General features: G+C 43.9%; 1 protein-coding gene across 2 annotated transcripts in view; it reads right to left on the reverse strand.

Moving 5' to 3' along the window:
- frmd4a (FERM domain containing 4A) overlaps positions 1–24,723 on the reverse strand; it is a 559,644-nt gene that overhangs the window by 340,872 nt on the left and 194,049 nt on the right. For both annotated transcript variants that reach the window (XM_041203005.1, XM_041203004.1), the window contains exon 2: positions 2,646–2,711. In XM_041203005.1, the coding sequence (XP_041058939.1) occupies positions 2,646–2,711 (66 nt within the window). The remainder of the gene's footprint in view (positions 1–2,645; positions 2,712–24,723) is intronic.

Here is a 24,723-nt window from a genome sequence, read left to right on the forward strand (position 1 = left end):
GCCTCTGCTGATTTGCTTCCCTTGTACCTGCTAAAAGCCTCTCTTTTCCTTCTTATCGTATCCTGAATTTCTCTGGCCATCCATGGTTATCTGGGCTTGTTACCCCTTCCTATCACCCTAGAGGGAACATGTTGAGCCTGTACCCTCCCCATTTTCTTTTTGAACACCCCTCACTGCTCCTCTGTAGATTTCCCCACAAGTAGCTGTTCCCAGTCTACCTTGGCCAGATCCTGCCTTATTTTACTAAAATCCACTCTCCCCCAATCCAAAACATTTTTTTGCAACTTGTCGATTTCTTTGTCCATAACAAACTTAAACTGTACCATGTTGTGTTCGCTATCACTAAAATGCTCCCCCACCACCACCTCAGCCACCTGTCCGGCTTCATTCCCCAGAATTAGGTCCAGCACTGCACCATCCCTTGTTGGACCCTCTACATATTGACCTAAAATGTTCTCCTGTACACATTTCAAGAAATCCATTCCATCCAAGCCCTTAACATTATGTCTGTCCCAATTAATGTTGGGAAAGTTGAAATCACCTAATGTGATTACCCTATTGTTATTGTCTTTACACACCTCCCCAAATTGAGCACATATTTGCTCCTCAATTTCCTGCTGACTATCTAGGGGTCTATAATAAACACTTAGCAATGTGGCTGCTCCTTTTTTATTCCTAAGCTCTACCCACAAAGCTTCATTCGATGCCCCCTCCAAGATATCATCTCTCCTTACTGCAGTCACTGACTCCTTAACTAATAATGCAATGCCTCCTTCTCTTTTGCTCCCTCTGCTGTCTCGCCTGAAGATTCTATATCGCGGAATGTTGAGCTGCCAATCCTGCCCCTCCCTCAACCACGTCTCTCTGATGGCTACTATATCACAATTCCACGTGTCAATCCTCACCCTTAACCCATCCGTTTTACCTGTAATACTCCTGGCATTAAAGTAGAGGCCATCCAGCCTTGCCTTACTCCCCTGAAGCTTAATGCAGCTGTACTCCCTCTGACTTGATTGTTTTACTGTGTTATTATTTGTCCCTATTCTGCTAACATTCTGTGTCCCCTCCCCCTGCCGAATTAGTTTAAACTCTTCCCAACAGCACTAGCAAACCCACCCGCAAGGATGTTAGTCCCACTCTGGTTCAGATGCAGACCATCCCGCTTGTACAGGTCCCACCTTCCCTAGAAATGGTCCCAGTGATCAAGGAATCTAAAACCCTCCCTCCTGCACCAACTCTTAAGCCACGTATTCATCTACACTATTCTCCTATTTCTGTGCTCGCTAGCATGTGGCACTGGGAGTAATCCAGAGATTACAATGAGGTAAAGATGATTTTTGTAGGAAGTTATCTGGAAGCAACATCACGAAGATAGAAATCAACTGTTCTGGTCACAATGGCTTCGAATGCGGAGTGAGGGGGGGGTAGAAGGTCGTGTCGTGGTAATGTCACTGGACTAATAATTGTGAAGCTCAGGCTAATACTTTGGGGACATGGGTTCAAATCCCACCATGGCAGCTGGTGGAATTTAAATTCAATTAATAAATCTGGAATATAAAGCTAGTCTCAGTCATGATGACCAGGAAACTATCATTGATTATTGTAAAAATCCATCTGATTCACTAATGTCCTTTAGGGAAGGAAATCTGCTGTCCTTACCTGGTCTGGCCTACATGTGACTCCAGACCCACAGCAAAGTGGTTGACTCTTAACTGCCCTCTGAAATGGCCCAGCAAGCCTCTCAGTTCAAGGGCAATTGGGGATGGGCAACAAATGCTGTCCTGTCCAGTGATGCCCACATCCCATGAAAGAATAAATTAAACGGAACTTTAGTTACAAATCATCTGAAGGAATTGCAGAACAACTGAGCTGCCTTCTGAATGCTGAAATTTCAGGCAATGTAGCCAATGATGCAGCAGCTCTGTGTGAAAGATCAGGAGATGGAAATTGCCATTGGTAATCTGTGACCATTCTGGGTAGAGTGGGAGACTTGTAGGTTATACAACAACAAACCCCACTTGTTATTCCACACCTGGGAAACCTTCTTTATCAAATGCCAACTTACTGGACAAACACTTGTTTACACAAATACTCTGGGACAAGGATCTATAATGGCCTGAATCCTCATCACTCTAATGTTCATGAAGCCACACTCGCACTGGTGTTATTGATCAGCTTTTGATACATTTCTAACTAATAAACTTTTAAAATATCATCCACTCTTAATTCAAGGTTGCTATATATTGATGTCTAGCATCATATATATATATAATATATATGTGTGCATATATGTAAATCTTCAAGTTCTGGAGTAAGAAGTATTTGGAGACTAAGACGCCCTTACTCAAGTTGAAGAGATGGTGGCTCAAACAGTTCACTTCATAACACAAATAAAAACTGAAAAGGCTGGAAATACTCAGCAGGTCTGGCAGCGCCTGTGTTGAGAGAAACAGGGTTAACACCTCAGTTCTGATGACAGGTCATTGGCCTGAAAAGTTAACTCTGTTTCTCTCTCCACAGGTTCTGCCAGACCCGCTGCGTTGTTCCCGCATTTTCTGTGCTTATCCCAGATATGAACGTCGGCAGTGTTTTGTTTTCTCTATTACACTTTTATAAAGAAGCCAGCAGCTGACAAATCTATTTACCTGAACAAGAAGTTCCAGCTTCCTGTCATCTAGGAGGTGCACCTGACATCGACGGCCCTCCGTCATCTGAAAGAAAGCAGAAGGAGCAGTCAGACCTGAGCAACACCAAGTACAGTGAGAGAGGAAAACAATCAGGCGCAGCAGCAAAACGGCACCGACCTTCGGAGGAGCCAACAAACCAGACTGTTCCAAATTGACAATCCTTCTGTGAAAGACTCTGCCGGGAGCAAATTGAAGAAACTTGGATCTTTGTGCAGGCACAGCGCTACACAACACAGTACACTGCAGCTGCTTGCTGAACTATGTAGGTTTGGACTATATCTCACATACCCAGCAGAGAGCCTGGCACCCGTCCCCAAAGGAAATCCTTTGTGAAGCAGACTTCCTATAAATGTCAAACAGTCACCACTGCACAATAAATTGGTCTGCTGTATTATGTTTTAACGTGAAGTGTAATGGTAGATCCTTAATATTCCTGCTTTCGCTATAATGAATCAGTTTGCTAGCCCAATGAAAATAGATGCCAGTAAATCCTGCAGTGTTTGAATGCAGCAACCACACTGTAAAAGGCCGGACTGGGTCTGTGCTGTTCAACTGGTTTCAGGTAAAAGAAAAAATAAAACCTATGCACTTTAATCGCCCATGCCTTATTCCCAATAACCTACTGTTCAGGCATCAGTGGTGGTGGCGTTTCACAGTTCACTCAGGGAGTCCGAGTTGTTGTGGCTCGGACATGCATGTTGTCATCTGGAGCTATGGATAGGGATGGTAGAGGGTCCAATGTTCTTTCAATCACATATCTGACCAGGAATCTCTCCCACTCTTACCGCCTGCCACTGGTGTTTGTCGGAAGGATTTACAAGTTGATACTCAACCCGTTTGGCCACGTGATGAAGGCACCTTCTGACTCAGGGGAATGGGCCATTACGCCACACAGCCTCCTATCAATTCGACAGGATGGCATCACTTCCACAACACTTTAAAAAAAGTTGAATTGAATTTCTCAGTCAGCGATTGTATCATGAACTATGGAATTTGCAATGTACAGACAGGTCAAGTCCAAGGCTTGACCCCTGGATTGCGATGGGTGTGCTGATGCCGGGTTTAACGGAATGCCTTGCACTTTAGTCAAGGGACCAAGGAGGGAGAATCACTAGACAAGCTTCCTACAGCTAAGTGTCAGGCTATTGAGAAGTACGTCTTTGGGAAATTGTGAGCATTGGACTGGTTTTGGCTGAGAATCCCATCGCCAAGTACAACAGCCTACTCTAGATTGATCAATGAGAAATGCCCAACTGAGCAAAGCCCACAAACTATAACAAAAACAGAATTACCTGGAAAAACTCAGCAGGTCTGGCAGCATCGGCGGAGAAGAAAAGAGAAGGGTCATGAGGACTCGAAACGTCAACTCTTTTCTTCTGCGCCGATGCTGCCAGACCTGCTGAGTTTTTCCAGGTAATTCTGTTTTTGTTTTGGATTTCCAGCATCTGCAGTTTTTTTGTTTTTATCCCACAAACTATACCCCAGTGTGAATAGTTGCCTTGAAGAGAGGGGAAAAAGATGGAAATAATTACAACAAAATTTATATTTCTCCCTTTATTTAAGGTCACCAAACACATCAGCTGGGTTTTTCTATGGTACTGTATATTTATAACAAATTACATTTTTACCCTTTATCTGTCGTTATAGTTTTATTGACGGTGATCAAGCCCCACCAGCCTGTGGTTTCCATAAGAAAATGCACAGAACGATGGAAAGTGATCTGCAAAATACTGGCTGAAACCCCCCCACTGAATTTGTGTCATCGCAACACTTGACTTTCACAGCGGCTCTCGTTCTGAGCCTTGTAAATTTTGGCCGCTAATGCATGTCTTTCTAACAATCCAGAACACATTCAGTATAAAAAGCCTGCGCATTCAAATCTGATGTGCTTTAAGGTAAAGGAGAGCTGCAGATTCCTTCTTTTGTTCTGAAGAGAAAGTGTGCCAGTCCCTTGGAAACGCGTCGACAGCTCCACCAGAATTTATAAAGTAAATTTGAAGAGATTAGATTCCTATCTGCCGAATAGCTTCTAGAACAGAAGATAAGCAAAAAAAGAAAAAAAATCTTCACTCCTTGTTGTCAAGCCAAAACTTCCCCCCACCCCACCACCCCCACCCGGTCAAACCCTTGGAATCCCTGAGATCAAGATTTGTTACAGTTTATGCTATTGAAAAAAACATAACGCTGGCTTGATTTGTGGGTGGACTGTGTACTGTACACTGCATTACTTGAGTCAATTCACACTATGTTTCAAATCAAACAGAAGGTTCCGGTTTCAGTCAAACACAATCTGCCTAAATATTTACTCAGTGTTCTTCAGAGAGTGTTTCATCGAAAGGCAGACACTAAGTTTGCACAGGGACTGTTCTCAAGAAGTGATATGAGCCACACAACATGTATGTCCCTCACCATTTTTCTCATTCTCCGACGTCTGACACTCACAATATATTGGACCCCGACCGTCAATTGCGCTGAGTGCAAGAGCAGGGAAGTTATGCTGAACCTTTAGGCCACAAACAGAGTGTTGCATCCTGTTCTGTGTGCCACACTTTAGGGAAGATGTCAGGGTCCTTGAGTGGATGCAGAGAAGATTTACCAGAATGGTTCCACATACCCCTACATACCAACATACAAATTAGGAGCAGGAGTAGGCCATTCGGCCCCTCGAGCCTGCTCCGCCATTCAATAAGATGGCAGCTGATCCCACTGTGGACTCAGCTCCACTTTCCGGTCTACTCCTGATATCCTTTGGCTCCCTTGTTCGGCTGCCTTAAAAATATTCAATGTCCCGCTGCCTTCACTCTCTCCGGGGAAGAGGGTTCCGCAGGCCAATGACCCTCTGAGAGAAAAAAATTCTCCTCGTCCCCGTCTTAAAGGGGAGACCCCTTATTTTTAAACTGTGTCCCCTCGTTCCAGTCTCTCCCACAAGGGGAAATATCCCCTCAGCATCCACCCCATCAAATCCCCTCAGGATCTGATACGTTTCAATAGAAACACCTCTCAATCTTCTCTAAGCTCGAATGGAGACAGGCCCAGCCCGTCCAACTTTCGCTCATAAGGAATCCCCCATCCCAGGAATCAGTCAAATGGACCTTCTCTGCACTGCTTCTAATGTAATTACGTCCTTTCTTAGGTATGGACACCAAAACTGTGCACAGTACTCTAGATGTGGTCTCACAAATGTAGCAAAACACCCCTCCTTTTATATTCCATTCCCCTTGCAACAAACACCGACATTCCATTTGTCTTCCCAAACACTTGCTGTGCCTGCATATTAACCTTTACTGATTGCTGTACCAGGACACCCAGATCCCTCTGTACCTCAGAGTTCCGCAATCTCTCTCCACTTAAATAATTTGCTGCTTTTCCATTCTTCCTGCCAAAGTGGACAAGTTTACATTTTCCCACAATATACATCATCTGCCAAATCTTTGCTCACTCACTTAACTTATCTATGTCCCTGTGCAGACTCCTTATGCCCAGTTCAGAAGTTACTTTCCTATCTATCTTTGTGCTATCAGGGATGGGAGGTTGATGTTACAGAGTTGGGTTGGAGAAGCTGGGGTTGCTCTCTTTGGAGCAAAGGAGTTGGAGAGAGGTGTATGGGATGATGATAGATGTGGGTAAGGTAGACATAGAAAAGCTGATGAAAAAGGACTAGGGGAAACAGGTGTGAGGTTTTGGATAAGGGATGCAGAGGGGGATGTGAGGAAGACATGCTCTCACCTTCTACCCCACCCCCAACAGTTAGTCAAAGTATGATCCGCAAAGCAGCGTTCACCTCAATCACAAGACATGAATCAAACTGAAGATGGTGTGAGAGACTCAGGTAGACTCGACGCTCCATACAGTGGATCAGCAGAGGGGATTGGAGAGAAAACTTGAGAGGGTGGAGGGGGTCAGGAACTCACTGCCTGGAGGTATTGCTAGTGACAGAAACCTGAGTAACATTTAAAAGCTACCTGGATACGCATGTGAAATATGGTAACATCCAAGGCTGCTGACCAAATGCTGGAAAGTGGGACTAGGCTGGGTGGTTCCTTGTCAGCCAGCCCGGACTCGAAGGGCTGAATGGCCTCTTTCCCTGCAGTAAATTTCTATAATTCCGCGACGGGTTCAGTGGTCCATGAATCAGGTGACCCACTTGCACAAATGAAGCTCTAAACACAAGATGGGCACCAATAGGCAAGGCAACTTCAACCCGTTCTCACTCGTTTGGAAACTAAGAAGCTGCAGAATCCCCATCCCAGCATCCACTGTTTCCTAAAAGAATCCATAAGGTTCTTCATCCTATCCACAAATCAACTCCGCATGTTGATCACTGCATGAAGAGCTTCCTGATATCAGCCTTCAAGCTGCTTTCATCAATTTCACTGCCAGCCTCCAGCCACAGTTTAATGGGAAGCAATGTTCCTCATTCTACACATTCAATATTTTGTTTGCTATCATAACCATGTCATAAAAATCTTTAACTTAAACCTATTACAACAACAATTTAAATAGCAAATAATGAATTTTAATAGCATCTAGAATGTAATCAAATGTCCCAAGATGCTTCTAATGGGTATTATTAAACAAAATTTGACATGTAGTCATGTAAGAGGGTATTAGATCAGATGACCAAAGCTTGGTCAAAGGGGTAGATGTTAAGGAGCGTCTTAAAGGTGGAAAGACAAAGAGAGGTGGAGAGGTGCAGGGAGCGATTTCTAGGGCATGGGGCCCAGGCAGCCATAAAAATGGGGATGCTTGGGAGGCCAGAGTCGGAGGGTTGTGGGGGGGTAGAGCAGAATACAGGGATCGGGAATGGGAAGACCATGGAGGGATCTGAAAACCACTACCATCTAGATGGACAAGGGGCAGCAGACACATGGGAACACCACCACCTGGAAGTTCCCCTCCAAGCCACTCACCATCCTGACTTGGAAATATATCGCCGTTCCTTCACTGTCGCTGGGTCAAAATCCCTTCCTAACAGCACTGTGGGTGTACCTACACCACATGGACTTCAGCGGCTCACCACCACCTTCTCAAGGGCAATTAGGGATGGGCAATAAATGCTGGTCTAGATAGGGACACCCACATCCTGCGAAATAATTAAAAGGAAATATGGGTTGGCAAGCCGAGGGGTGATGGGTGCAAGGGCTTTGATATTAGTTAGGGACAGGGGGCAGCAGAGTTTTTGGAATATCTCAGGTTTAGCGAGGGTAGAATATAGGAAGCTGGACAGGAGTGCAATTTCACACCTTTCTTTGCATCCCTCCATTTAAGATTTTATTACATGAAATATTATTACCTTCCCTCCCTGCAGCCCCAGAGGTCTCCCCAAGACAGTTCTTGGATGGGTAGTGACCTGTTGCCGTATATTAACAAGTAACTGCACAGCGACAGTTCACAGAGGCAATTGGTCTGGGCTACTCATCATCCAATTTCCCTCCCAATGCCAGCCAACTTTTTCTCAATGCTTCCGATTGAAACCCAGAGGCCAAATGTGAGACGTTCCAGGTGATTTACGATCCGTGACACACACTATGCTGGTGCCTCATTCCATCCTCACTCCCAGCATGAACAGTTACTTCCTGTTATTGGGCCGTGAATGCTGATAAAAACTCTGCTCGCCGACTCTCGGACATATTCCTGGAGGTCCCAACACTTAACCTCCAGGCATCATGTCGGAAACAGCCATTTCCAAATCTTTTCGCAGCTAGTCGGCGCAAGCTTTCAAAGAAATGGAACCAAAGCATCATTTTTTAATAACCCTGGGGGTCTGAATGTTTCGGTTGTCAGGCACGGGTGATTGGAGGACCCGGGAGCGGACAGGGAAATGTGCCACCAGCCGTAATTGGCCCCCCCTGCCATGCCAATTAGCGGCCAGCTAGCATGATACGCCCGCTGAAGTGCCCAGCGCTGCCGGGGTGGGGGTAGAAAGAGGGCGGGTGAGGGTGACTGAGGGTGCTGGGTGAGCGCTTCCAGTGAGCTCCCTGAAGGTAGACAGCTGCCCCCAGGGAACTGCAGATCGCCACAGGCTAAGGGACCAAACAAAAATGCCGCAAAATAAGTCCACGTAGCGCAATCAAGCACCTGGAAGCAATACCTCATAAAGAAAAAACAGTCCCCGGACATCTCTTTTTACTTTATTCCCCACCCCCCACCACCCGACCACGGAGATTTCATTCCACTCGGGATCGAGGTTCGAGCAAAAATGTGAATGTCGCCTGGGAGAAGGGGCCCGTCCGTCAGCCGTAAATGTGGACGGGACCCTTGAAGTCGCTGCTGAACGCATCGTTCATGGGCTTAACTGCCCCTTAATTGTCGCCGGGCGCGCCTCTGACTGCCGCGGGTGCCCGCCCAGCGTAATATCTCACGCCTCGGGACGCTCCCCGATGTCGTCACGTGCTATTTCATGTCCGTCCAGGTCACCCTGGCACGTGCCCTCGCCCGTGGGGTGTCAAATTCCGCCCTGTGATTTTTCTGTGGATGTTTGCAGCAGTGTCCAAAACACCAAAGGCTTAATTGCTGAAGGCTCCTGATCAATCAAGGAGCTTTGGCAACTCAATGATAACCCCACCCCCCCCCTCAAGGAGCATCTCAGGTAGTAGGGTCATTAACAAAGTGGTTTCACGAAGAACATAAGAACGAGGAGCAGGACTAGGCCATTCAGCCCCTCGAGCCTGCCCCACCATTCACTACGATCATGGCTGACCTCATTTCGGCCTCAACTCCAATTTCCCTGCCCTCTCCCCGTAACCTTTCGACCATTTAACAAGAACTAGATTTCAATATCCCCACCAAAAAATCTCACCAATAATGATGAACTTTTCAGCAACCAGAAAACATAATTTAAGTCTTATTAACAAAATACAGTCACATTTATTTCAACCCACGGAAAACCATAACACTGCAGCTCTGTCAACTCCCCCAACATTCTGCCTCGAGATTTTGGAGTACAAATGTTTGATGCACTGTTTTGAAATTTTCTCTTTGATATTTTAACAGGGTGGTGGGGGGGGTGTTAAATGAAATGGATTATGGGCCTCTTTTCAAACGGCAGAGATAGCAATTTCAGAGCAAAGCACTAAGTGCTTTTAAACTGTTCAACCTCCTCCATGACCTGTTCACAGTTTCCAGGTTAGCACACGGAGCAACAAAACATTTTAAAATCTTTACATGTCTGACAGAGGACAATTAAAAAAAAAATCTTCTTCCTTTGTTCAGTCTTAAAATCTGTTTCATCACTGACAACATCACATTGCAGAATCTTCCAACAATTAGATTTTAAAATTCCCTTCACCCCACAAGTCCAGCCCAGTTAACATGCCATATCCTACTTTTCTACAGCTATAATGTAATGCTTGTTAGTTAGTTGCTTTTGCCAAGACCATCTTTTTAATAATACAGTACCCTCTGTCCTCTTTTAAGTATTTTCACATGCAAAGCACATTTGGATCAGAGCATGAACCGTATACTGTTAAAAACACAACAGAAAAATCACACCAGGCAGGCCTCAGGCTTTACAGCTGTATCCAGCTTATTGTATCCCATTCTCTGGAATCTGGGCACAGCCATGCTCCATGTGCAAGGAGCTCCCACAGTATCAGCTCAATCTGAAGCAGCTTCCCAGCTCAGTGCATCCAGGAACACACACTGGCCGCGGTCCAACGCTTCGGCACACTATCCACCCCTCTGTGGAGCACTCTCATCGCAAGCATTCGAACACTGTGGAGAAATATCTCGCCTAACATACCATTGGAGAAGCATAAGGAGCAGCTGATTTCTGATGGGCTCTGTCAGGCTGGCTGGAAACTGCGGACAGCTCACGTGCAGGCAAAAAACAGACTTGGAGAGGCAGAGATTGGGGGAGGGGAGCATAGAAAGTGTGAGAGAGAGAGAGAGAGGGAGGGTAGTGTAGAGAGAAAGAGAGAGAGAAAGCTGCATGCAGCCTAAGACGTCAGGTCATGTGAAACTCAGGAACCTTGGACACAGCAGGAGAGTGTACTCAGCTGGTGAGAGCTACAGTAAAGCATAACTTAGCCACATCTGGCCCACAGGAAGATAGATTCAAGGCAGGAAATAAAAAAAAGCAAATACCTATTTTTTAAAAAAAAAAATACCTTATTTAAAAACTGCAGCACTTAAACCACTTCCCCAAACTTGTGCCAAAAGAAAAGCCCTGACCGCAGAGTGGCATCAAGTGGGAGCTGGTCATGTTAAGACTGCAAATGCAGAATAGTCAACAATGAGCAGACGGCGACTGATTCAGACTCTATTACTGATAGATACTGGAATGTTCTCTCAGATACAGATCACTGATAGAGTTAGAGTGGAAATGGAATGTCTGTTCCTGACATCCCTCCTAACCTGAATGTGCTGAGTCACGATGCAGGCACCACACTCCGGATGGGTGTGAGTCTTACAGCTGGGCATTGTCCAGTCCATCTTTAACACGTGTGTCAACTGCGGTTCAGTGGTTAGCATTCCTGTCTCTGAATCAACAGGTTGTAGGTTCCAGTCCCACTATAGTAAACCTAGACATAAATATCAAGGCTGACACTCCAGTGCAGTACTGGGGGGGGTGCTGCACTGTTGGAGATGCCATCTTCTGGATGAAACGTTAAACTGAGGCCCGGGCCAGAATTTTCAATTCTGGGTCGCCAGTTCAGTCCTGGGCGGTTATGTTCCAGACACGCCCACCCGCGTTTTTAAAGGGCTTGGCCAATTAAATGTCCGGAAGGGAGTTCACCATCCAGTTCAGGGCAGAAGGCAGGCTCCCCAGGCTGGAGGTCCCACGGCAGTGATGCATAGGGAATCTGCACTGGTAGTGGAGGGAGCTGCAGCTTTGTGGTGGTGGTGAGAGAGAGAGAGAGAGGGTGTCTCAACAAGGAGAAGAGAGGTCAGTTTTCTAAATCTAAAATGTCTCCCTTTGTCTGGCCGTCCTCATGATCCCTCCGGGGGATGTTCTGCAGCTTCTGCTGTGGCCTGACAGCCATGACTGAATCTACAAGGGGTTATTCACGGCCTCCACCCCCATTCCCCCTTCCCCGAATTAAGCCCACCATAATTGCCTGGCCATCTGGACTGATGTCTCCTGCCTACATGGCTAATTGGAAATGCCAATCGGTTTTGCAAACGGGGCCTATTGCCCTCAACTGTCTACCCACTGCTTCACAGTGGGTAGTCGATTCGACCCCAACTCCGCCTCTCCAGAAGTGGCATGTGGTCAGGACCGTGGTGGTGAATCAGCCTGGCAGTTGGTGGCGTGAAATTGTGGGCCCACCCATCTCCAACACCCAAATTGCTTCTAAAATCCAGTCCCTCCTCCCGCAATTGGATAGCCATCTCAGGTGGATCTAAAAGATCCCATGGCATTATTTTGAAGAAAAGCCCCTGACCAATATTTAGCCTAAAAACAACATCACAAGAACAGAATCTCTGATCATTACCACATTGCTGTCCCTGTGCGCAAACTGGCTGCTGCATTTCCTGCATTAGAGAAATGTAACCACACTTCAATAGTACTTCAGTGGCTGTGAAGCACTCTGGGATGTCCTGTGGTTGTGAAAAGCACTATATAAATGTAAGTCTCTCCTTATTTTGCTTTTATGCTGAAGGATTGGTCTATAATGCTTCACTCAACTGAACAGATGGAACTCCCTCCCTAACAGGAATTAACTGCCTAAGTTGGTGGTTGAGGCTGAAATGCTCAACTCATTTAAAAGGCACCTGGATCTGCATCTGAAGTGCTGTAACCTGCAAGGCTATGGACCAGGTGCTGGAAAGTGGGGATTAAAATGAGCAGCTAGTTTCCTTTTCTCTCTTGTTGGCCAATGCAGACATGAGGAGCTGAATGGCCTCTTTCTGCACTGCAGCCTTTCTATGGTTCCAAGAGCACAGTGGGTGTACCTACACCTCACGGACTGCAGCGGTTCAAGAAGGCAGCTCACCACCACCTCCTCAAGGGGCAATTAGGGATGGACAATAAATGCTGGTGCGGCCAGCAAAGCCCACACCCCCGTGAATGAATAAAAGAAAACAATCAAATGACCAGCTGGGGCTCGGACAAGAGAATTCCCACTTGGGAAGACCGGTGATGCTCCCAGAATTCTATCCCAGGAATAATTCTATTTCCTGGAGAGTGAATAAAGGGAATGACTACATAGAACATTCTGGAAGGTTATTTTGGGTTGGCAGGGGCAGGATAACAGATGGAAAACAGCTCAATACATTAAGAGTTTGATAAAGAAATTTAACAGAATTATCACCTAATGAATGTTTACAACATTACCCTGTCTGGAAGTGTAACAATTGAGAAATAATTTCTATTAATTGTACTAATTTCTAAGGCAAAGATTTAGTCAGATCTGAGAGGTCTGACGGACGTATTCAAAATCATGAGGGATCGAGACAGAGTAGATAGGGGAAAACTGTTCCTATTGGTGAAAGGATGGAGATCCAGAGGGCACGGGTTTATGGTAATTGTCAAAAGAAGCATTGGCGACATGAGGAGAAGCTTTTTCACGCGGCAAGTGGTTAGGATCTGGAGAGTGCCTGAGAGTGTGGTGGAGGCAGATTCAATCGCAGCATTCAAGAGGGTTATTATCTGGAAAGAAAGAATGTGCAGGGCTACAGGGAGAAGGCAGGGGAGCGGCACGAGGTGAATTCCTCATTTGGAGAGCCGGTGCAGACATGAGGGGCCAAATGGCCTCCTTCTGTCATGTAACAATTCTCAAATTCTGTAAGCAGTTGCATTTTGCTTAAGTAAACTGAAGTAAGTAAAGTGAAGTAAGTGAAGTAAACTTCCATCTATACAGTTTAACTAAATTAAATCCCACTGACTGCTTGCGCTGATTTCCAATTCTGTCATGCAGATCACAACTGTGCTGCGGGGTGGGGGGGGGGTTGGGTTAAGAGGAAAGAAGGTCAGACTTAAATGCCCTCAATCTAATTGGTACCTTCAATATCACAGCGATTGTTCTATCTTCTGCATGAGGAGATGCTAAAACCACAATTAACACAGTGAGATTCAAATGCCTCTCTGAGAAGGTTCATCCAAAATGCAGAAAAAAGTAGAATTTGGTGTCTAGATCTCAACAATATTCTAGGCAGCATGCCATATTCCCCCTGAAAGGGGCTCTTACTTAATACCCTGTGAAAAGAGTAGGGTATAATTATTGCTGCCGTTTCATGTCTCAAACTCACACTCGGCACTGCAGGTGACTGCAAATGCAATCCAACTTATCAACCTGTCACATGAACGGGCTGCACAGGCTGAGTGTTTAATTGACTGTGTTATGTACGATTTTGGAGGAGTGTAAGCTTCCTTTTGCACGAACACTCAAACTGCGCAGGGCGTGTGTTATAAACACGAGGTCAAATGCAGCCACCGACTCGTCCGAGACCCTGAGTGTGGGGGCTGTAGGCTTTGACTGTGACGACATCAGCAGGAGATCTGCTCCCCACAACTCCATATTGAGGCAAGAATATTCTAAGTTGGCACCTTGTTGGGTTTGATTTAAAAGGTGGTTCCCCCAAGAGTCACTTGTTAAACCACACATAGATCTAGCTTTCTGCATGGCCAACCAATCTCGCAGCTGGGACCTCAAACTAGCTTTGAGCCCTTATTTGCCTTCAAATTCTCTTCCACAACTGATGCTAGATTTTAATTTTAATGTTAATTTTAAATCTGAAATTAATAGAATTTTGTTATTCAAAAGTATTAATGGTATAAGACATTGGTGAGGCCAACTTTGGAGTATTGTGTACAGTTCTGGTCGCCTAACTACAGGAAGGATATCAGTAAGATTGAGAGAGTGCAGAGAAGATTTACTAGGATGTTGCCGGGTCTTCAGGAGTTGAGTTACAGGGAGAGATTGGACAGGTTGGGACTTTATGCCTTGGAGCGTAGAAGAATGAGGGGAGATATGATAAAAGTTTACACAATTATGAGGGGTATAGACAGAGTAAATGCGAGTAGGCTCTTTCCACTTAGATAAGGAGAAATAAACACGAGAGGACATGGCTTTAGGGTGAAAGGGGTAAGGTTTAGGGGGAACATTAGGGGGAACTTCTTCACTCAGAGAGTGGTGAGAGTGTGGAACAAGCTACCATCTGACGTGGTAAATGCAGGCTCACTCTTATGTTTTAAGAATAAATTAGATAGATACATGGATGGGAGAGGTCTGGAGGGTTATGGACTAGGTGCAGGTCAATGGGACTAGTGGAATAATATTTCGGCACAGACTAGAAGGGCCAAATGGCCTGTTTTCTGTGCTGTAGTGTTCTATGGTTCTATGGGTCTATGATATCGGGCAAAGGGAGGTATATGGAGAAAGGTTGCAGATCAGCCTATATGTAGCTCGGTATTAAACTTTGCTTTATAATGCTGCTGTGAAACCCCTTGGGATGTTTTGTTATGTTAACAGAGCTATATAGATTCAAGTTGTTGATGTTGATCTCACTGAATGACAGAATAGGCTCAAGGGGCTAAATGATCTCCATGACACTGACAGAGTCTCTCTCCAATCTTCACCAGATATGTGAATGGACCCAGTCTCTTTACAACAATCACCTGTCCTTATCACTATGATCTTCTAACCAACTCTGAGCTATATACATTTCTTGCCTTGTGCATCACGGCTCATCTTCACTTTGTCTTTTCTCTTACTTTGTTATTGATGTCGGGCTTAAGAAAACTAAACCTTGTCCTGGGAGCGTGTTTAAACACTAGCTCATAAGGTGAGCAACAAGTAGTAGAATGTAGGCTTATTCTGTAAGAGAACTGAAAACTGTCTAGCCTGTGTTGAAGAGATTATTGCTTAGCCTGTCACCTAGCAAATACTCCTCTGAAGACTCCTTCATAATCCCTACCCTTCCTCCTGCAGCACCCTCCGTGCTGGGTGATATGCTGGTATTAGAGTGTATTCCTTACTCATGAGCATTCCCGAGATAAAAGCAAAAAACTGCGGATGCTGGAAATCCAAAACAAAAACAGAAACAGAAATACCTGGAAAACTCAGCAGGTCTGGCAGCATTGGCGGAGAAGAGCACAGTTGACGTTTCGAGTCCTCATGACCCTTCCACAGAACCATGAGGACTCAAAACGTCAACTGTGCTCTTCTCCGCCGATGCTGCCAGACCTGCTGAGTTTTTCCAGGTATTTCTGTTTCTGTTTTTGTTCAAGAATATTCCAAACTCTTCTGACACAAACTGTGGACCATTATGTGACACTAACTCCTCTGGAAACCCATAAATTGCAAACCAACTTCTCAATAGTTTTGGCGTTTGTGGTATTGGGCATCGACTCAACATTTATACACTTGCTGTAACTATCAAGTAAAACAAGGTTCTCTTTCCCTTCCACTTCAAAGAAATTGGCATCAACTTGTTCCCACAGTCTTCTTGTGTTTGACCATTGAATGAAAGGAACCATTTCTTATTCTGAGACACGCCTCGCAACTTTTCAATATCTTTATCTATCTTTACTTACCAAAAATAGCTTCTTCTTACTGCTTTCATACAGACTCTCCCTGTGTTTTTTATTATTCATTGGATGTGGGCATCACTACTGGGCCAGCGTTTATTGCCCAACCACATAGGCCAGGCAAGGACAGCAGAGTTCCTTCCCTAAAAAAGGGGAGTAGTGAACCTGATGGGTTTTTACAACAATCGGCAATAGCTTCATGGTCATCATCAGATTTTTAATTCCAGCGTTTCACTGAATTCAAATCACACCATCTGCTATGGTGAGATCTGAACCCCAGTCCACAAATTACCCTGGGTCACTGGAATACTAACCCAGTAACAATACCATCATTTCACCGCCTCCCGTGATGAAGGAGCTCTAACAACCTCTCTCTAAACCTTGGTGGAATAATGACTCTGCAACCCCATAGAAACAGTCTTGATCCACTCGGTTCACTTCTATGAGTGAAATACTCTTGCAATTTCTCATCATCATTCTTTTTAGGCCAGCCATTCATGACATAACTGAGCACTGAAATGAACACCACATCCTTGTGAGTTGCTTCACTAATTTCTCTGGCAGACACTGGCATATCATTTGCGTGTGAAGTAATTTACAGGTAACTCAGTGGCTACATGGGAAATTTCAAAAGAATATCGGCATTTGCATGATCTGCTGCCTTACAATATTTAGCATCGTAACAATGGCTAATTTTATTATCTGGTCTTTCTTGCTCAAAGACCACTTTGTGTTCTCTCAGCACTTCCTCAATGACAGACATACTCTTACTGATCCCTACTGTAAACCACTCAGCCCAGTTTAACCATATTTTCTGAAGTCAATTGCTTCCCATCAGAGAGACTCTGTTCCCTCCTACTACCATCAATGACAAGTAATAGGGTGCATCATCGCATTCCAACCTAACACAAGCTTCACCTAACACTGGAACACTGTTATTGGAATGACTAGTCAGTTTCAAACCCGTTTCGTATAAGGGAATGTGACTTAGGAATTTTTGGTACCCTCTTCCTGAGATAACAGATGCAGTTGTAGCTGTATCAATGATGAAAGTAAATTGTGGATCTCCCATTTTCATTTCTACTGTGGGTGCTGGAATTATGCCATCAGTCCTTTTACTCTACTCTTCCATGTGCTGTTTTTCTTGCTCTCTGACTGAGTACAGCTCTTGATCTTCCTGTTCGATAACATCAACTTCTGTTTCACATCTATCATTGGAGGATTTGAGGATTTCCAGACTTCTGAACAAGCTTTAGATTTACCATGACCACAACCTAGGGCATGACTGCGACCTGGAGCTTTACCACGACTCAGAGCATTACTGTTTCCTTTACATAACATCTGGATTTATCTGACTTTTACACAGGCATGGCACTTTGACTGGAAACGGGGACGTTTAATTATTGGCTATCATGGCATCTAAATTTCTGACTCTGGGGTTGTGAACGTGACTGCCATGGCCTGGATCTCACTGAAATCCAATGGACTTCCCCTGTCAGCTCAGGAAAAGAACTCCCTTGTAATCCTCAGCTATCTCTTTCTGCCATTTCCTTGGCTGTGGCCTCATCACAGGCCTCCTTAAACATTAGCTTATTGCCCTTGCTCCAAAGCTTGAACTGGGTTTCTTTAGGATTGTTCTTTAGGCCTCCTGAGAACATTTCTCTGAGGCTGATTTCTAAGCTTGCACCATATGCACAGTGAAGAGGGAGTTCCCTTAATTCGAGAATGTAATCTGCAACAGTCTCAATTGGCAACTGCTTTCTTTCATGGAATGCAACTCTCAGTGCAATCTCGTTCTTCGTCATGCTACAATATGAATCCAGAATCCCATTCATTTCAGAATAGTCAACAGAAGTGGGGTCTTGTGGACAACTAGATCAAAAGCATCTCCCTACCATGGTGGAGAAAACATCTACTTTATCCTCATCTCCTATTCTTTTCACTTTCAGCCAAACGTGTAATCTTCATTCGTAATTACATCAGTACTCTTTGTTAGGACTGCATTCCTCCCTTGTCCCCAAATATGTCTTCAGTGCCATTTTTCAATTACATACCGCACCCAAACACAACGTGCATTCGAAGCAATCTTTCAAATTGCTCAAACTTCCTCAAAAGCGACTATAGGAATTCCAAAAAATGTGTCCCAAGGCTCTTCAGTCCTTAATTTCTCAAATGGAATGGAGAATAAAATTCCATCCTTGTCGCTATCTCTTTATTGCGTATTGCACTAAGAGTAACACATACTCTGCTGTAGGCAGCCGTTATTGAACTAATGTTATTTACACCCCCCCCACCCCCCCAACAGAGAGGGTAACAGAGAAGGCAATATAAAAAAAAAGGTCAAATCTTGCAATACACTACACCTATTTTCCTACGTTTTAGTGTGGGAACTGCACGCCCATTTTTTTTTAACTCTTTATCGATTTGGTGTGCCCTGCATTTCCAGCTTGCAGTGAACTTTGTGCTCCCTGCCTACTTTATCAGATGATTACAATTCTGTTTGGCGATCGTTGTACTGACAAATCGCTACACTTTTGTGTTTACGAACTGTAGTGTATTGTTTAAAACGAGCAGGAATGTTTATGGCTCATTCCCTGGTCTGTGTTGAGGTCACAAATCACAGCCATGGTGAGAGCAGCCATGCTATAGCTGGCCCTGGTGTTCCTGGGCTAGGGAAGGGGTAGAAAGCACAGGCCAGGGTCTCAACCCTAATTGGTGGAGAGTAGATGTGTCAGGATGTCATGTAAGCTCAGGCTGCTCGTCTCCAGATGTGAAACCTGTCAACACTCATCATCAAGGCTCAGGATAACCACGTAAATGAGTTATGGAGGGAGTTACTGGCACCAGAGACCTGTTTCTCAGCATCAGTCAATGCCTTTAGGAGGGGGATAATTATGCCTTGCGATGGAATCCTCCGAACATAATTGTACTAACAAATCCCAAAACTGTCAATTTGCAACTTGTACCTTCTATCCCTCACCCTTTGAGGTTAACTTGAAAGTAGCTGCTGGGGGAATGTGTCCTCCAGACTACAGTATCCTTAAGATAAAAACAAAAATAAAAACAAAAAACTGCGGATGCTGGAAATCCAAAACAAAAACAGAATTACCCGGAAAAACTCAGCAGGTCTGGCAGCATCGGCATAGTTTTTCCAGGTATTTCTGTTTTTTGTATAGTATCTTTAAGATTTGGTTAATAACCACAAATCATTGAACGGAGCCATGTTAAGCCATAGTAGGAAAATAATTATCTGAAGTCTTGATGTAGGTTTTTACCATTTTGGACATTTGTTTGGACAACTTCACTTTGTTCCCAAGCTGATCCAGCTCCCCTAACTCAGTAGTTTCTTTCCAGTTCTCATAAATACAATTTCCAGCCATTGAGCACAAAGTTCCTCCATAGACCACACAGGATTTACAAAATACTTACGTCTTTTTCTCTGTGATATCCAGCAACAGTAGAATACGCAGTATCTTGAGAGCATAAATAATATTTCTCACCAATTAAATGAATATTCCAAGGAAGGCTCAAAATAATCACACTTCACAAGCTGGAAGCTAACGGTTTTTACGTTCCTATCACCTAATGACTATCCTGTACATTTGCCGGGCAAGACTGTTCTTGTGTTTCTGGAATAACTGAAATGCAAACAATGTACAGTAGCATGGACACATCCAACAAAAACTCTAGGCTCCAAAAGAATTTCAAATTAGGCAGTAAACTGGCATTCCCAACAGGAATTACAAATGATGGAGTACGATCGGGGCTTCCATACAATGGCTGAACTAAAATATTATTGGAACAATCACTGGACACAATGGGATTTGCTGGCTCTGCACTTGTGCACAGTCAGCACTGTTCTGGAATGCCATTGCGCTGTCAGAATATGACTGCCAGAATTGGGGAAGGGCTGCAGCCATCGCAAACATCTGGAAAATTAAAATGCAGATTAACTAGATGAATGCAGCTTTTAACATGAGTGGCATCTTGTCCGGCAGTCAGGATGGGTCGCAGCTTTGTTTAATTACAGATTTCTCTGGAGTACGTCCTCAACAAGAGGAGTTACAATATATTTACGGTCACTAATAAGACTGGGCTCAAAATTGTCAAAACTCTTTTTGAATGTAAGATTCTGGATATATTGCCTTGATATCTGTACTGCCAAGTTAAACCATGACAGAATGAATTAAAAAAGACTTCAATTCATAGAATTATAGAAATGACAGGGCAGAAGGAGGCATTCAGCCATCATTCCTCTGGTGAGTCCAAAACTTCAAAAAGAGCAACCTATTCGAATCCTACTCCTTTTCCACAAAAACTTGCCTGTATCTTCTTTTCAAGCCCTCAGTTAATTCCCTTTCCAACCCTGTAGTTTCACTGCAAAACATTCCATTTGTAATTAAAAAATTCCCCTTAACATTTTCTAGTGATAATCCTGAGTGATTCTATGATCCTTTGTTACCAACTCACCAACCAATCACAATCTGTCACTGTTTGTCCACTTAAAACCTTTCATTGTCTTGACACTTTTTTATTCTTTTCTGCTCTTGGTATAAATTTAGTGAATCTTCACTGTACAACTTCAACACTTCCTGTAATGGGATGCCCAGAATTGCAGGATAGCCAAGGTCTTGTACAAATTTACATGGTGTGCCACAATGACTCAGAGATAATCCCAAAGTGTTTTATATAGGATTATTTACTTCTAAGCGCAGTGACTGTTCAGTATGGAACTCTTGTAGTGTGCAATATCCCACAAACAGAGTGATAAGGGACTAGTTTCTGTTTCTGGTGCCATTATTTGAGGGGGAGATGTTGACCCAAAAAATGGGAGAATCTTTGGATAGCATCACGGGAACGCTGACATCCACCAGACCAAGCCAACCGAGGCTTCGGTGTAACAACTTGCCGAATACCAACACCTTTGGCAATGCAGTATTTGTTGTAGCTCCAAGGTTGTGTCCACCTAGAGCAGATCCAGGAAAGGGGCTCAAATCCACAACATTCTAACTGGAGACGAAATGATATGAAATATAGGATCAGAGAAAGCACAAAATTGGTAATGGCGAGACTGCCAGGTCCAAAAGCATAGAGAGGACAGGTCAGTGCAAGACAGGAGCTAAGCTCGTGAATTGTGTTTTGAGGTTTTCTTTCCTGGTGATAGTTACAGCCAATACTGAGACATCTACAGAAATGGCGGAGGGCGGAGAGCTAAGGCTCAATTTGTATTTACACAATTTTAATTGTGTTCTCAATTTACAGCACACATTAAATCATCAGACCATTCCAGTGAGAAGACTGTTCTAAACAATATTCACTGCTCATAGTCCCATTTACAGGTCGTATAAATCACACTGAAACAAAATTAAACTACACAGATGGAAAATTACATTAGTACGTAAGACACACTTTTATACCGAGATGATTAAAACAAAACAAATCAAAATATTAAGTGGGCTTGCACAGGAGTTTTCATTAATATGAAGTCCATAACTAAACCTGTACATTTATTAGGAACACAATTGTGGTTTTGAAGAATGCAGTAGCATAGAGGAGATGGAGCAGGATCAGAGGCAGTGCATTGTACTTTAGTCTCCACACACTCCCACCTCTTGGCCCTGAGGTTTTGTAGCCCAACATGTGCTGGTGTGTTCGGTAAGTCAGAAGTGAGAGCAGCTGGTGGAATTTGAATTTAATTGCTGGATTTTTAAAAAAATCTGGAATTCAAAGCTTATCTCAGCGATGGTGACCATGGATCTATCATCGATTGTCTTAAAAACCCACCTGGTTCACTAATATCCTTACCTGGTCTGGCAAACATATGACTCCAGACCCTCAGCAATGTGGTTGACTCTTAACTGCCCTTACCATTCAGTTCAAGGGCAATTAGGTGACAAATGCTGGCCTTGCCAGTGATGCCCACATCCAATGAAAGGATAAAGAGGAAGAGGTATCATGAGATTCTAAACAGAAAAAGCTATAACAGCATATGAATAAGATGTGGAAATTAATTTTTGTTATGAGAAGCAGTTCTTCGTAAACCAACATTTTTTTTTAAAGCTGATATTACAAATGCCACCTCTGTACAATATTAACCATCTAAAGCAATATCTACAAATAAAAAACCTATTAATGTAGAAAATAATGCCCAATATCTACCGGAAATGAAATAAATATTCCATCAAACCATCCTATAATTTATAGGATGTAAAATAAATATGAGTATGTGGCTTATTCGCTGATCTGTGTGAATTAATAGATACAAGGTGGGATTTTATTTAAAGAATAATCAATACTTCACAGTGAGTTTGAGCTGGAGAATGGATCTGATTATGACAACCATTCCAGTATAATCATTTTAATGGACAACTTTATTGATCAGCCATATTAATGTAACTTATGTTATATATGATTTTTCATAAACGTATATCTAAGGCTGCCATGCATTTATTGCTTCAATGCTCCACAGTATGGGACTGAGGACAAGATCCAATGAGTAACTGCAACATTTTACACATTAACCAAAAATGTACATAAGACTTGAAGAGCATGATCAAGTTTGTGGGGAGGTTTGACCCCGCACTGCACCCCAACCACCACCCAATCCCCACCCCCAACCCACTCTGCCACAACTTTAAGTTACCAGAAACAAGCTTGTAAATTCATGGCCTGATCCACTATTCTGGAGTTCTGATGTTGGTGCTAACCCATTAATTGAGTTTCTGCCATGCATTTTCTAGCATATTCTGTCTTTTCCTTTCTTAACAATCCCCTGCCCCCACCCTGCCCCATCCTCCGCCTCCCAATGCCCCCTCCCCCCCCACCCCAGTATTCTGCAAACATTTGCCTTCATTGTGAGCAATAGCATGGGGAGAACATATCAACGAAACACAATTCAGTTCCATGTACAATACCCAGATATACAGCATGAGACTGCAGCCTAGTTAGCAATAACATATGGATTTGCATTTATTACAATAGCCAGCTATTGATATCTTTCTTCAGGCCACCAATACAAATTAAATAGAATGGAATCATAGACTAATACAACACAGAAGGAGGCCATTCAGCCCATCAAATCTTCACCAGCCCTTTTGAAGAGCAATCCAGTTAGCCTCGCTCTCCTGCTTTCCCCATTTCTCTGCAATTTTTCCTCCTTCAAGTATTTACCCAGTTCCCTTTGGAAGCTGACCATTAAATCTGTGTCTAACAACAACCTGTTTTTCTAGAACACCTCTAAATATCCCAATTTCAAAGGAGTGCTGCCAAACAAAATTTGATAACGAGTGATAAGAGAAGATATTAGGGCACATGACTGACTCTCCAATGGCAATGGTTTGGCAGTCTTGTCAAAATGAAATGTAGATTTCTGCCATTTCACCTTGACTTTTTCACTCAAGTCTGTTACTCCTTCTGGCCTCTGTAGCGTTTTTGCTTTTGGAAGAGTAGTTTGGGTGCAGCGTGACATTTCGTCTTTGAACTAGACTACTTTCCATGCCTTCAGTTGCATGTTTCTCCACTCAAGGATTGCTCGATTTCTTGATGATTCCTTTGGCGATTTTCACCGCCACCTCAGCCTTTCCATTTGACTGGGGGAAAGTGTGGAGATGATGTAAACTGTTGAATTTCCCAATCTTTTGTGAAATGGCTGAACTCTTCACTTGTAAACTAAGGGCCATTGTCACTCATCACAATGTCTGGAATACCGTAATGACTGAAGAGTGCTTTCCAGCTTTCTGCTATCTCTCCTGTCATCATTGAAGTCAGCTGATCTAACTCCAGTAGTCCGAATAGTAGTCGGCAGTGGCAAGATAATCAGTTCCTGCTACAGTGAAGAGGTCAATCCCAGCTTCAACCATGGTCTGTCTGGGATGTCATGTGTCATCAACGGCTCTCTAGCTTGTTTAGCTTGGTACTTGTTACAAGCACTGCACTGGCCAATGTGGTCTTTAATTTCATTGCTCACGTTTGGCCAGTAGAGCACTAGCCTTTCTCAGACTCAGTTCAATTCCTTGATGGCTTACATGGATGCACTTTTCTCTCATCTCTCCTTGGGATAATGACTTTATTTCCTTTTGTAAAAGGTGGCATCTTGGGCTGTCATTTCATCTCAATATGCTCTTGTGACCACAGGTGTGTCCTTGATGCTCTCAGACCATCTGTTCATCACTACTTCGGAGAGTTGCATCTCGTTGGGTCGTTCGCTTGGTTTGAGCAAGGCCCTTATCTGTCAGATTCAATGTTTCTCTTGGGTTGATGTGTTCCAGAGCGTGTTGAGCTGCTGCTTCACATTGAATCTGGAAGATTTCACATGCTGTTGTAGCAGCCTCAACTTTCTTCATGGGGAGTGCTGCTCTCGACAGCATGTCAGCGATGTATATCAGTTTCCCTTGTCCGTATGTCATGTCCAGGTGACATCTCTGTAAACAAAATAGCATTCTTTGCAGACACTCTGAAGCAGATAGAAGTGGTTTGAGAAAAATGCTTTGAAGTGGCTTGTGGTTGGACTCCACTGTTACTTTGTCTCACCCAAGCAGGGATTGATGAAAACTCTCACAAGCA

This window comes from Carcharodon carcharias, chromosome 13, assembly GCF_017639515.1.
Source record: "Carcharodon carcharias isolate sCarCar2 chromosome 13, sCarCar2.pri, whole genome shotgun sequence".
NCBI classification, from domain to species: Eukaryota; Metazoa; Chordata; class Chondrichthyes; order Lamniformes; family Lamnidae; genus Carcharodon; species Carcharodon carcharias.